The 15156-nt window shown below is 42.6% G+C and overlaps 1 protein-coding gene across 2 annotated transcripts in view; it reads right to left on the bottom strand.

The window, feature by feature from the left end:
* Positions 1 to 6993: 6993 nt before the first annotated feature.
* The window catches only part of LOC112266661, a 31481-nt gene continuing 23318 nt past the window's right edge, over positions 6994 to 15156 (bottom strand). For both annotated transcript variants that reach the window (XM_042297101.1, XM_024444341.2), the window contains exons 11-13: positions 10474 to 10802; positions 10168 to 10224; positions 6994 to 7616 (exon numbers count right to left, since the gene is read on the bottom strand). In XM_042297101.1, the coding sequence (XP_042153035.1) occupies positions 7363 to 7616; positions 10168 to 10224; positions 10474 to 10802 (640 nt within the window). In that variant the 3' untranslated portion in view covers positions 6994 to 7362. The remainder of the gene's footprint in view (positions 7617 to 10167; positions 10225 to 10473; positions 10803 to 15156) is intronic.

Consider the following 15156-nt stretch of genomic DNA (forward strand, 5'->3'; position numbering starts at 1 on the left):
ATATACATATGAGATAAGTATGTAAACCAAGTGGCATAGTTAAAGTGGCTAGTGATACATGTATTACATAAGGATGCAGTCGATGATATAGAGTACAGTATCAACGTATGCATATGAGATGAACAATGTAGGGTAAGTAACATTATATAAGGTAGCATTGTTTAAAGTGGCTAGCGATACATTTACATCATTTCCCATCAATTCCCATGATTAAAGTGGCTGGAGTAGAGTCAGTGTCATTGACAGTGTGTTGGCAGTAGCCACTCAATGTTAGTGGTGGCTGTTTAACAGTCTGATGGCCTTGAGATAGAAGCTGTTTTTCAGTCTCTCGGTCCCAGCTTTGATGCACCTGTACTGACCTCGCCTTCTGGATGGCAGCGGGGTGAACAGGCAGTGGCTCGGGTGGTTGATGTCCTTGATGATCTTTATGGCCTTCCTGTAGCATCGGGTGGTGTAGGTGTCCTGGAGGGTAGGTAGTTTGCCCCCGGTGATGCGTTGTGCAGACCTCACTACCCTCTGGAGAGCCTTACGGTTGAGGGCGGTGCAGTTGCCATACCAGGCGGTGATACAGCCCGCCAGGATGCTCTCGATTGTGCATCTGTAGAAGTTTGTGAGTGCTTTTGGTGACAAGCCGAATTCAGTTTGTCTGTGATGTGTATGCCGAGGAACTTAAAACTTGCTACCCTCTCCACTACTGTTCCATCGATGTGGATGGGGGGTGTTCCCTCTGCTGTTTCCTGAAGTCCACAATCATCTCCTTAGTTTTGTTGACGTTGAGTGTGAGGTTATTTTCCTGACACCACACTCCGAGGGCCCTCCTCGGATAATGGGAGTGAACTTCGGGAGAAGCGGGAATGGGGTGAGGGCGGGAACTGCAGCAATGCCAAGAACTGATGGCCGGGGTGCCGCGGGCGGTGAAGTAGCCAATCAATTGTCAAAATGTCGCCTCAAATTCAAGTGCCGCCATAGGCAACGGCCTAATCTTGCCTAATGGAAGGGCCGGGCCTGCTACCCACGAAAGACAGACTACCCTCCATTTTTAACTTCTTATGGCTGGGGGAAGTATTGAGTAGCTTGGATGAATAAGGTGCCCAGAGTAAACTGCCTGCTACTCAGTCCCAGTTGCTAACATATGCATATTATTAGTATATTTGGATAGAAAACACTGAAGTTTCTAAAACTGTTTGATGATGTCTGTGAGTATAACAGAACTCATATTGCAGGCAAAAACCTGACAAAAATCCAACCAGGAAGTGGGAAATCTGAGGTTTGTCGTTTTTCAACTCATTCCCTATTGAAGATACAGTGGGATATTGGTCATGTTGCACTTCGTAAGGCTTCCACTAGATGTCAACAGTCTTTAGAACCTTGTTTGATGCTTCTACTGTGAAGGGGGGCCGAACGAGAGGGGAATGAGTCAGAGGTCTGCCAGAGAGCCACAAGCTGACCACGCTTGTTCACGTGAGAGCGAGCTTTGTTCCATTGCATTTCTACAGACAAAGGAATTCTCCAGTTGGAACATTATTGAAGATTTATGTTAAAAACATCCTAAAGATTGATTATACACTTTGTTTGACATGTTTCTATGGACTGTAACGGAACTTTTGGACTTTTTGTCCTAGTGAACGTGCTTCGTGAGTTTTAATTTGTTTACCAAACGCGCTAACAAAAGGAGCTATTTGGACAAAAATTATGGATATTATCGAACGAAACAAACATTTATTGTGGAACTGGGATTCCTGGGAGTGCATTCTGATGAAGATCATCAAAGGTAAGTGAATATTTATAATGTTATTTCTGACTTCTGTTGACTTCACAATATGGCGGATATCTTTTTGGCTTGTTTGGGCTCTGAGAGCCGTACTCTGATTATTGCATGGTTTGCTTTTTCCCTAAAGCTTTTTTGAATCTGACACAGCGGTTGCATTAAGGAGAAGTTTATCTAAAGTTCCATGTATAACACTTGTATTTTCATCAACATCCGAATAATTTTGCACACCCAATTTCAGTTTTTGATTTGTTAAAAACGTTTGAAATATCCAATAAATGTCGTTCCACTTCATGATTGTGTCCCACTTGTTGTTGATTCTTCACAAAAAAATACAGTTTTATATCTTTATGTTTGAAGCCTGAAATGTGGCAAAAGGTCGCAAAGTTCAAGGGGGCCGAATACTTTCGCAAGGCACTGTAAACTGTTGTTCGTGGTTACATGGCAGCGCGCTCCGAGAATAAATACTACTATCTAATTTTGATAAGACTGGTCTCCGTCTATTTTATGCTAATAAGAATCTTACAAATTCTCATAAAATAGACTAAGTGAATTCAATTAATGAAAATATATTGGAATAATGAAATTATATCAACAGTTAGTGATTAATTCTCTCTCTTATTTCTGATTTTTGTGACTCCTCTCTTTGGCTGGAAAAATGGCTGTGTTTTTCTGTGACTTGGCTCTGACCTAACATAATCATTTGTGGTGCTTTCGCTGTAAAGCCTATTTGAAATCGGACACTGTGGTGGGATTAACAAGAAGTGTATCTTTAAAATGGTCTGAAATACTTGTATGTTTGAGGAATTTTAATTATGGGATTTCTGATGTTTTGAATTTGGCGCCCTGCACTTTCCCTGGCTGTTGTCATATCGATCCCGGCAGTCGAAAGAAGTTTTAAACAAATGTTCGATGTTCCAAACTTGAGCAAAAAAACAACAACAGTCTTGTATGTATTAATATAAATATATTAATGACTTGATTTGTTTTTCAGTCACTTGAATTTATTTAGTATGTTCTGAAACTACAGAATCTCAGCTTGTAATGTTAATACTGATGTCAAAATGTCTAGCAATAGCTGATTTACAAGTCTTTGCCTGGACTTTTGATTTTTAAAATTGTTATACTATATTCACACGCCAAGCAGGACCACCTTGACATAAACAGTCTACAAAACATTAAGAACACCTAAGACATTAACAACCCCACTCTCAGAACAGCCTCAATTCGTAGGTGCATGGACACTACAAGGTGTCAAAAGCGTTCCACAGGGATGCTGGCCAATGCTGACTCCAATTCTTCCCACAGTTGTCAAGTTGGCTGGATGTCCTTTGGGTGGTGGACCATTCTTGATACGCACGGGAAACCTTTGAGTGAGAAAAACCCAGCAGCGTTGCAGTTCTTGCCACTCAAACCGGTTCGGCTGGCACCTACTACCATACCCCGTTCAAAGACACTCAAATATTTTGTCTCGCCCATTCACCCTCAATGGCACATAAACACAATCCATGCCTTAAAAATATATTTTAACCTGTGTCCTCCCCTTCATCTACCGATTGGAGAGGATTTAACGAGTGACATCACCTGGATTCACCCAGTCTATCATGGAAAGAGCAGGTGTTCGTGATGTGTTGTACACTCACTGTATGTGGAATAGCATAAAACAGTGTTTCTTGGTCCTGGGGACCCCAAGGGCTGCACATTTTTATTCCATAGCACTTCCCAGCTGTTTCAAATAACTAATCATCAAGCTTAGATTATTTGAATCCGCTGTGTAGTGCTAGGGCAAAAACCAAAACATGCACCCCTTGGGGTGCCCAGGACCCAGTTTGGGAAACACTGGCATAAAGGCAACCCGCGGTAAAGTCACACACCTACACAAATACTTGCTTAAATTTAGGCTTTATTTCCTGATGTTTCACAAACGTAGTGCAATCACTTCACAGACATGTTTACTCCTACGATGATAGTGTCACATTGAACGAAGCGTTAACATTCAGTGAAGAAATGGCTTCAGTATGGATTTGGAGGGAATAGCCATAGAGTCCCACAGTGGATGAGTCATATACCCAGAAAACCTAGTGGTCAAACAGGGAAATGGTTCCAATCGTTTTCCACCATCTATTATTCCCATAGGGGATTTTAGAAACACCTCAAATAAGGGCTGTGTTTTGTGTAGGCTTATCCGGGCGTGAAATTTTATTAACCGTGTAAATCTCTCTTGGACAAGGTGACTTATCAATATATTCGGTTCTATTTATTCTCAGCTTTTGAAAATGATAATTAGCATCAAAGTAGATCATCAAGACTACAAATCCTTGCAAGTTCCTGCACGTCATCTTTAGACGATACCTTTGCTAACAGGTATTGTGTAAATTTCAAACATGTCCAAGACAGTTCACAGAATTGTCAACTTAAGGATGTTTTGCCAATTTATTCCTTACTAAATTTAAATTTAGATGGTTAATGCAGAAATTCTTAGCTTTTCCTCGATTCGGCAGTTATCAAAAACTGATGCCATGGTAAGCCTTCACAAAACTCAGCCCTTATTTGAAGTGTTTTTAAAATAAAAGCTATGGGTATAATGACTCATACTGTGGTACGCTAAGAAAATATTTGTATTAACATAGCACCATTAAAGGGGCACTCTGTTGTCCAAACAAATGTTCAGGCAACAAATCTGCAGGTACACCCTGCCACTGTCTTTGGTTAAACAGCTGAGGGTGCCCCTCATTGGATGTAACCACTGTTGAACTAAACCCATGAGACAAATTATATTCTTTAAGAATCAATTGGTATATATATATCGGTGTATATATATATATATATATTTCATATATATATATATATATATATATACAGTGCATTCGGAAAGTATTCAGACCCCTTGACTTTTTCCAAATGTTGTTACGTTACAGCCATATTCTAAAATGGATTAAATTAAATAAAAATCTCAATCTACACACAAAACCCCATAATGACAAAGCGAAAAACAGGTTTTAAATGTTTGCAAATTTAGTAAAAACAAAAAAACAGAAATACGTTATTTACATAAGTAATAAGACCTTCGCTATGAGACTCGAAATTGAGCTCAGGTGCATCCTGTTTCCATTGATCATCCTTGAGATGTTTCTACAACTTGATTGGATTGGACATGATTTGGAAAGGCACACACCTGTCCCACAGTTGACAATGAATGTCAGAGCAAAAACCAACTCATGAGGTTGAAGGAATAGTCCAGAGAGCTCTGAGACAGTATTGTGTCGAGGCACAGATCTGTGGAAGGGTACCAAAAGTTTCTGCAGCATTGAAGGTCCCCAAGAACACATTGGTCTCCATCATTCTTAAATGGAAGAAGTTTGGAACCACCAAGACTCTTCCTAGAGCTGGCTGCCCTGCCAAACTGAGCAATCGGGGGAGAAGGGCCTTGATCAGGGAGGTGACCAAGAACATGATGGTCACTCTGACAGTGCTCCCAAGTTCCTCTGTGGAGATGGGAGAACCTTCCAGAAGGACATCCATCTCTGCAGCACTCCACCAATCAGGCCTTTATGGTTGAGTGGCCAGATGGAAGCCACTCCTCAGTAAAAGGCACGTGACAGCCCATTTGGAGTTTGCCAAAAGGAATCTAAAGGACTCTGAGACCATGAGAAACAAGATTCTCTGGTCTGATGAAACCAAGATTGAACTATTTGGCCTGAATGCCAAGCGTCACGTCTGGAGGAAACCTGGCACCATCCCTACAGTGAAGCATGGTGGTGGTGGAAAGCATATCTCTACACCTACAATGCAATCTGCTAAATATGTGTATGCGACCAATAAAATTGGACTTTGATTTGATTTGGCAGCATTATGCTGTGGGGATAGTTTTTAGCAGCAGGGACTGGGAGACTAGTCAGTATCGAGGTACAGATGAATTGAGCAAAGTACAGAGAGATCCTTGATGAAAACCTGCTCAGGACCTAAGACTGGGGCGAAGGTTCACCTTCCAACACGACAACGACCCTAACAACACAGCCAAGATAACGCAGGAGTGGCTTCGGGAGAAGTCTCTTAATGCCCTTGAGTGGTCCAGCCAGAGCCTGAACTTGAACCCGATTGAACAACGCTGAAGATGTTCCCCATCCAACCTGACAGAACTTGACAGGATCTACAGAGAATAATGGGAGAAACTCCCAAATACAGCTCTTCCTGTCTGGGTATTTACTCCTGAAGTGCTGACCTGTTGCACCCTCGACAACTACTGTTATTATTATTTGACCATGCTGGTCATTTATGAACAATTGAACATCTTGGCCATGTTCTGTTATAATCTCCACCGCCAGAAGAGGACTGGCCACCCCTTATAGCCTGGTTCCTCTCTAGGTTTCTGTTGGAGGAAATTATGGTTGAAGTGACTAATTATGTATACATTCCAATCAGAACTGACTAGTCCAAATGCTATAATGTACTGTACATATATGAATTTTCTCTCTTGCTCCCATTCCCAATTGTATATAATGTAGTCAGGAGTTTAGTAACAATGAAGGTCTGTTCCTTAGTTCATTCATTTGTACAATCTCCAGGTGGCAGGAACGGACTATCTCCAGACTGTCTAGAATGCTGATTTATACTGACTGACCTTGACTTCAGGCGTGGAGCGAAAGCTCGAGAAACTATAGGGCCTCTAAGAGATAGAACATTTAGAAAACGCTGACGTCATTTTCAGTTTATAACTTGTGGAAAAATGTGTATGTGGGAGTACTCTCTTGAATTAAACGCTGCTACCTGACTTTTAAGACCGGGACTCTGTCCATTTCTTATAAAAATATTGGGTCTTACAATCCCTTTAGAATGCATTGACAGAGTAATAATTCTGATTGGGAAATACTACAGAGGAATTTAGAATTCCACTAACAGTTTCTTCCTAGGTTCTGGTCTTTCTAGGTAGTTTTTCCTAGCCACCGTGCTTCTACACCTGCATTGCTTGCTGTTTGGGGTTTTAGGCTGGGTTTCTGTATAGCACTTTGAGATATCAACTGATGTAAGAAGGGCTATATAAATAAATTTGATTTGAGGTGTGCCAAGCTTGTAGCATCATATCCTAGAGGACACTAGGCTGTAATTGCTGCCAAAGGTAATTCAACAAAGTACTGAGTAAAGGGTCTGAATACTTATGTAAATGTGATATTTTTAAAATATTTTTTGAACATTTGCAAAATAAAAACTGTTTTTGCTTTGTCATTATGGGGTATTGTCTGTAGATTGATGGGGGGGGGAAACTATTCAATCAATTTTAAAATGAGGCTGTAACATAACAAAATGTGGAAAAAGTCAAGGTCTGAATACTTTCTGAATGCACTAACGTGAAAGTCCAGAAATGGATGCACCAATTGCATCTTTAAACCAACAAAACATCTAGTCAGTACACCACCACTACCCAGACTGACACAATATGGCTTATCCAGAGATTTGGCTCATTAGAGACTATAAAGATGCTAGTTTTAAGCTTAACAGTTAACATACCAGATTTCTCAGCAATAGGCTATGGAAATACACAGAATTCACATTATGTTGAGAGGGTTGGGCTTCTTTCCTCTGGGCGAGATAAAGGTTCAGCACCTGGAAAGGATGGAATGGAGAGGGGAGGAATGATCGCTGAGATCAGAGATGAATCCTGTTTTCACCCAGATGTAAGTGTTGCCCGGCACCAGTTCAGGAGAGCTGCAGTGGTCAGGTAATGTGTGGTACAGAGGGGAAGGCAGGGTGCTGACATTGCCATGAGAGGCCAGCAAAGACATGGCGTTTACCATCACGATGGACCGCTCGTTCATCTTCATAGACACACTCTCCACTGTTCCTAGCAGAACTGGACACAAAATTCAGATCAGCTTTGTGAAGCCACTGTACTCAGTGTCAAAAATAAAGTACAGTTGAAGTCGGAAGTTTATATACACGTTAGGCAAATACATATAAACTCAGTTTTCACAATTCCTGACATTTAATCCTAGGATCACCACAATTTTTTAAGAATGTGAAATGTCAGAAAAATAGAAGAGAGAATTATATATTTCAGCTTTTATTTATTTTATCATATTTCCAGTGGGTCAGAACTTTACATACACTCAATTAATATTTGGTGGCATTGCCTTTAAATTGTTTAACTTGGGTCAAACGTTTCGGGTAGCCTTCTACAAGCTTCCCACAATAAGTTGGGTGAATTTTGTCCCATTCCTCCTGACAGAGCTGGTGTAACTGAGTCAGGCTTATAGGCCTCCTTGCTCACACACGCTTTTTCAGATCTGCCCACACATTTTCTATAGGATTGAGGTCAGGGCTTTGTGATGGAAACTCCAATACCTTGACTTTGTTGTCCTTAAGCCATTTTGCCACAACTTTGGAAGTATGCTTGGGGTCATTGTCCATTTGCAACCAAGCTTTAACTTCCTGACTGATGTCTTGAGATGTTGCTTCAATATATCCACATAATTTTCATCCCTCATGATGCCATCTATTTTGTGAAGTGCTCCAGTCCCTCCTGCAGCAAAGCACCCCCACAACATGATGCTGCCACCGCCGTGCTTGACGGTTGGGATGGTGTTCTTCGGCTTGCAAGCCTCCCCTTTTCCTCCAAATATAACAATGGTTATTATGGCCAAAAAGTTATATTTTTGTTTCATCAGAGAGGACATTTTTCCAAAAAGTACGATCTTTGTCCCCATGTGCAGTTTTGTGGTGTGGTTTTTAGGTTTCAGGTTATGTCGATATAGGACTCGTTTTCCTGTGGATAAAGATACCTTTGTACCTGTTTCCAACAGCATCTTCACAAGGTCCGTTGCTGTTGTTCTGGGATTGGTTTGCACTTTTCGCACCAAAGTATGTTCCTCTCTATGAGACAGAACGCGTCTCCTTCCTGAGTGGTATGACGGCTGCGTGGTCCCATGGTGTTTATACTTGCGTACTATTGTTTGTACAGATTAATGTGGTACCTTCAGGTGTTTGAAATTGCTCCCAAGGATGAACCAGACTTGTGGAGGTCTACAATTTTGTTTCTGAGGTCTTGGCTGATTTCTTTTGATTTTCCCATGATGTCAAGCACAGAGAGACTGAGTTTGAAGGTAGGCCTGAAATACCTCCACAGGTACACCTCCAATTGACTCAAATGATGTCAATTTGCCTATCAGAAGCTTCTAAAGCCGTGACATAATTTTCTGGAATTTTCCGAGCTGTTTAAAGGCACAGTCTACTTAGTGTATGTAAACTTCTGACCCACTGGAATTGTGATACAGTGAATTATAATTGAAATAATCTGTCAGTAAAAAATTGCTGGAAAAATTACTTGTGTCATGCATAATGTAGATGTCCTAACCGACTTGCCAAAACTATAGTTTGTTAACAAGAAATGTGTGGAGTGGTTGAAAAACGATGTTTAATAACTCCAACCTAAGTGTATGTAAACTTCCAACTTCAACTGTATACTGAACAAAAATATAAACAGAACATGCAACGATTTCAAAGATTTGACTAAGTTACAGTTCATATAAGGAAATCAATCAATTTAAATAAATAAATTAGGCCCTAATCTATGGAATTCACATCACTGTGTAGGGGTGTAGCCATGGCTGGGCCTGGGAGGGGATCCACTAGAAAGCTAGGCCCAGCCAATCAGAAATAATTTCCCCCCACAAAATGACTTTATTACAGACAGAACTACTCCTCAGCACCCTCCCAACCACCCCTCAGATGAAGAAGAAGCCAGATGTGGAGGTCTTGGGCTGGTTACACGTGGTCTGCGGTTGTGAGGCTGGTTGGACGTACTGCCAAATTCTATCAAACGATGTTGGAAGCAGCTTATGGTAGAACAATTAACAGCTCTGGTGGACATTCCTGCAGTCAGTTTGCCAATTGCACGCTCCCTCAAAACTTGAGACGTCTCTGGGGTTGTGTTGTGTGACAAAACTGCACATTTTAAAGTGGCCTTTTATTGTCCCCACTACAAGGTGTACTCACTCTGTTTAGCCTCACATGTGAATCCTTAAAGAGAAGGGTGGGGCTGGCTTAAGGGGATGTGAACGATGCTGAATGGGTGTAGACAAAGAAGAGCTCTCCAGTAGTGGTACCAAAATATTCAAGGGCCATTTTCTCAAAAGTGGGGTTACAAGTTTATCAACTTTCAAAGCAGAATTTACTTTCCCATTGTTCCTCAACTCTAGTGCATGATATGCCATTTTCTAGCTTGGAGTCTATACTTTTATCCAATGTGAAAAACACCACCTCAAATGTTGCTACATAAGACCGAATCCAGCCGGTCGGTCACATTTTTGTTCAGTGTAGATTCAAGTGCTTCCCACTGTTCTTGCTAGGGGTCAAAGTATAGATTCATGTTTCCTTCACTCTGTGCTGCAAACTGGAGTCCTTACCTTCGGTGTAACACAGATCTTCCGTCTTCAAATCCCCCAGTGGTAGAAGCCAGGGTCCTGAGGGTAGTAAAACAACAGTCTAATCAAATGGGCTTAGACAGAGACAGAATCCATGCAGGGACCCATCAAAACACACCCCGTTTATTATTTATGAACTACATATAGAATCATCATATCATTCGTCTGGGCTGTGGGTTGGTCTTTCGTATGGCCCAGAGATAAAAAGACGTAAAACAAACTGTGGCATAAATCATGGATCGATGAAAAATGGGAGTCAAGCTCGGAATGTATCCTGTTCCCACTGACCTGGAATCATGTTCATGCTGGTGGTGTTTCGTTCAGACCTTGGGTGCAGGACCCCCGCGCAGCAAGACCACAGGGAGGAGTTGGGGTAGCGGTGCCCACAGCAGGTGAACCCTGACTGGGTAGGGTAGAGGAGGTCTAGCCCTGGGGCAGAGCAGCAGGTCTGAGTGGAGCCGGCCTCCATCAGGATATTCCCACAGCACTGGGCATCCTCTGTAAGCCTGCCCTGAACCTGCAGGTCGTACAGAGTCCCTGCACAGCACTTCATCTGGCCCGTGCTGGGGCTGTAGCCCTTCCCTCCGCAGCAGGACATGTTTCCCAACCTGCGGTGTCTGTGCAGAGAAAAAAAGATTTGACCCAATAGCAAGAGAGCTGTTCCAATACACACCAGCAAATTGATTAGGTATTGTCAACAGGTTTGTTGTCTCTATTAGTGTGTGGCGGGTTAGTTAACACTTGGATAAACTGATTAAAGTTAACGGTACAACGGGCCTCCCAGGTGGCGCACTGGTCTAAGGCCAGAGACTTTGGGTTCGAGCCCAGGCTCTGTCGCAGCTGACCGCGACCAGGAGGTCCATGGGGCGACGCACAATTGGCCTAGCGTCGTCCGGGTTAGGGAGGGTTTGGCCGGTAGGGATGTCCTTGTCTCATTGAGCACAGTGTTTCATCCGACACATTGGTGCGGCTGGCTTCCGGGTTGGATGCGCGTTGTGTTAAGAAGCAGTGCGGCTTGGTTGGGTTGTGTTTCGGAGGATGCATGACTCTCGACCTTCGTCTCTCCCAAGCCCGTACGGGAGTTGTGGCAATGAGACAAGATAGTAACTACTAAAACAATTGGATACTACGAAACTGGGGCGAAAAAAGGGGGTAAAACTCTGAAAAAAAAACCGAACACTAACTAACACTAACACAATAACTGGCTTATGGAAGCACTTCTCTATGTGAGAGAGAGGTATAATTATATATTTATATATAAACTATTTATGCTACCTTTTATATCATTGATCCTAATGATTTAGGCCTAGATGTACAACAGCCAATGTGATAGAGTAATGACTGTGGAATAAAAAACAAAATGTGTATGGGTGGAGAGAGGGTTGGTTTTACAGGTTCACTCGCTCTGGATTGTCAGTACTGCATGTATTCTTGGCTGTCGTGCCATGGCTGTGTCAGAGTCGATTGTAAACTTGGGTATTCCTTTATGGGCAGTGTGATTCCTAAGACACATTTTTACTTCCAGTCATTAGCAGCCGTTAGAATCCATGTTCTTTTTTCCTTACTTTTTTTTGTCGGAAAACAACAGGATATGATGAGGACTACATGAAATATGTCTTGCATGTATTGGACATTTTAAAAAAGGACTGGTCTTGTGATATATTTAGGTTGTTTTCTCTTCATTTTTTCAAACATTTTCAAACAATTGAATCCAATGAACTGAGCAGGCTTGTGCTGATTGTGCTGTTATTATTTATATTAATATTATCAATTATTGTAACTATTTATTTTTTTCTGACTGTTTTCCATGTTATTTGGTTAGTTCTCTTAAACACCCTCATAGATATGTTATCATGGGACTGCCCATATTTCCCTCTGGCCAACGCCAATTGGCGGCCAAGGGTTTGCCTTAGGACGCGAAGGTGCGTCATGAGTCAGGGAGATGGTCTGATGGTCTTAGTGATAACAGACCTAGATATGGGGGGAGGTTTTAGTGGGTGGAATATTATATCTCGATAGTGAGGCTGTAGAACTTTTGAGGATCTGGGGATGCCAAAACCCATGCCAAATCTTTTCAGTCTCCCGAGGGGGAAAAGGTTTTGTCGTGTCCTCTTCACGACTGTCTTGGTGTGCTTGGACCATGATAGATCGTTGGTGATGTGGACACCAAGGAACATGAAACTCTCAACCTACTCCACTACAGCCCTGACAATGTTAATGGGGGCCTGTTCGGCCCGCCTTTTCCTGTAGTCCACGATCAGCTCCTTTGTCTTGCTCACATTGAGGGAGAGGTTGTTGTCCTGGCACCACACGACCACATCTCTGACCTCCTCCCTAAAGGCTGTCTCATCATTGCCGGTGATCAGGCCTACCACTGTTGTGTCATCAGCAAACGTAATGACGGTGTTGGAGTCGTGTTTGGCCACGCAGTTGAGAGTGAACAGGGAGGACTCTGTACAAACCCCTGAGGGGGCCCAGTGTTGAGGATCAGCGTGGCAAACGTCTTGTTGCCTAACCTTACCACCTGGGGGCGGACCGTCAGGGAGTCCAGGATCCAGTTGCAGAGGGAGGTGTTTAGTCCCAGGGTCCTTAGCTTAGTGATGAGCTTCGTGGGCACTATGGTGTTGAACGCTGAGCTGTAGTCAATGAACAGCATTCTCACATAGGTGTTCCTTTTGTCCAGGTGGGAAAGGGCAGTGTGGAGTGCGATTGAGATTGCTTAATCTGTGGATCTATTGGGGCGGTATTTGAATTGGAGTGGGTCTAGGGTATCCGGGAGGATGCTGTTGATGTGAGCTATGGCCAGCCTTTCAAAGCACTTCATGGCTACCGATGTGAGTGCTACGGGCGGTAATCATTTAGGCAAGTTATCTTTTCTTCCTTGGGCACGGGGAATATGGTGGTCTGCTTGAAACATGTAGGTATTACAGACTCAGTCAGGGAGAGGTTAAAAATGTCAGTGAAGACACTTGCCAGTTGATCCGGGCATGCTTTGAGTACACGTCCTGGTAATCCATCTGGACCTGCAGCTTTGTGAATGTTGACCTGTTTAAAGGTCTTGCTCACATCGGCTACCGAGAGCGTTATCACACAGGCATCAAGAACAGCTGGTGCTCTAGTGCATGCTTCAGTGTTGCTTGCCTTGAAGCGAGAATAAAATGCATTTAGCTCGTCTGGTAGGCCCGCGTCACTGGACAGCTTGCGTCTGGGTTTCTCTTTGTAGTCCGTAATAGTTTTAAAGCCCTGCCAAATCTGATTAGCGTCAGAGCCAGTGTAGTAGGATTCAATCTTAATCATGTATTGCTTGTTTGATGGTTTGTCTGAGGGCATAGCAGGAATTCTTATAGGCGTCCGGATTATTGTCCCGCTCCTTGAAAGCGGCAGCTCTAGCCTTGGGGACAACATCGTCGATGCAATTATTGATGATGCCAATGACTGAGGTGGTATACTCCTCAATGCAATTGGATGAATCCCGGAACATATTCCAGTCTGTGCTAGCAAAACAGTCCTGTAGCGTAGCAACTGCGCCATCTGACCACTTCCGTATTGAGCGAGTCACGGGTACTTCCTGCTTTAGTTTTTGCTTGTAAGTAGGAATAAGGAGGATATAATTATGGTCAGATTGGCCAAATGGAGGGCGGGGGAGAGCTTTGTATGCATCTCTGTGTGTGGAGTAAAGGTGGTCTGGAATTTTTTCCCTTCTGGTTGCACATGTGACATGCTGGTAAAAATTTGGTAAAACTGATTTAAGTTTGCCTGCATTAAAGTCCCCAGCCACTAGGAGCTACGCTTCTGGGTGAGCATTTTCTTGTTTGCTTATGGCCTTATAGGGTTGGTTGAGTGTGGTCTTAGTGCCAGCATCGGTCTGTGGTGGTAAATAGACAGCTACAAATAATATAGATGAGAACTCTCTTGGTGGATAGTGTGGTCTACAGCTTATCATAAGCTACTCTACCTCAGGCGAGCAATACCTCGAGACTTCATTAATATTAGACTGTGTGCACCAGCTGTTATTGACAAAAAGACACACCCCCACCCCTCGTCTTACCAGAGGTAGCGTCTCTGTTCTGCTGGTGCATTGAAAATCCCTCCAGCTCTATATTGTCTGTGTCTTCGTTCAGCCATGACTCAGTGAAACATAACATATTACTGTTTTTAATGTCCCGTTAATAGGATAATCGTAATCATAGGTCATCTATTTTATTTTCTAATGATTGCATGTTAGCAACTAGAATTGATGGCAATGGGAGTTTACTCGCTCGCCTAAGAATTCTCAAAAGGCAGCCTGATCTGCGTCCTCTTCTCCGCCATCTTTTCTTCACGCAAAAGGCGGGGATCTGGGCCTGTTCCCGGGAGAGCAGTATATCTTTCTCTGTCTTTCTTCACGCTGATGACGGGGATCTGGGCCTGTTCCCGGGAGAGCAGTATATCTTTCTCGTCGGACTCGTTAAATGAAAAAGCTTCTTACAGTCCGTGGTGAGTAATCCCAGTTCTGAGGTTCAGAAGTTATTTTCCATCATAAGAGACGGTAGCAGCAACATTGTGTACAAAATAAGTAAAAAAATAAGTTACAAACAACGCTGAAAATCGAACAAAATAGCACAATTGATTACAGACATGTAAAACGTTAGCCATCCTCTTCGGCACCATTTTGTGACACTTAAATCATTGTGGTGCTTTTATGGTAAGTCTGGAAATAAGTATAGCCAGTTATAATTGTAATGGCTTAGCAGATCATAAAAAAAGAAGATTAATTTTTACATGGCTAAAAGAGAATAATAATATCTATTGTTTACAGGAAACTCATTCTACAAATATAGATGAGGTTGGGTGGAAAAAGGACTGGGAAGGAGAAATATATTTGTGTCATGGGCAAAGAAACTCAAAAGGGGTGATTATACTAATTAATACACATTTTGATCCGATTGTGCAAACTGTGTGAACAGCGCCACAAGGAAGATGGATTCTTTT

This window comes from Oncorhynchus tshawytscha, linkage group LG14, assembly GCF_018296145.1.
Source record: "Oncorhynchus tshawytscha isolate Ot180627B linkage group LG14, Otsh_v2.0, whole genome shotgun sequence".
Classification (NCBI taxonomy): Eukaryota; Metazoa; Chordata; class Actinopteri; order Salmoniformes; family Salmonidae; genus Oncorhynchus; species Oncorhynchus tshawytscha.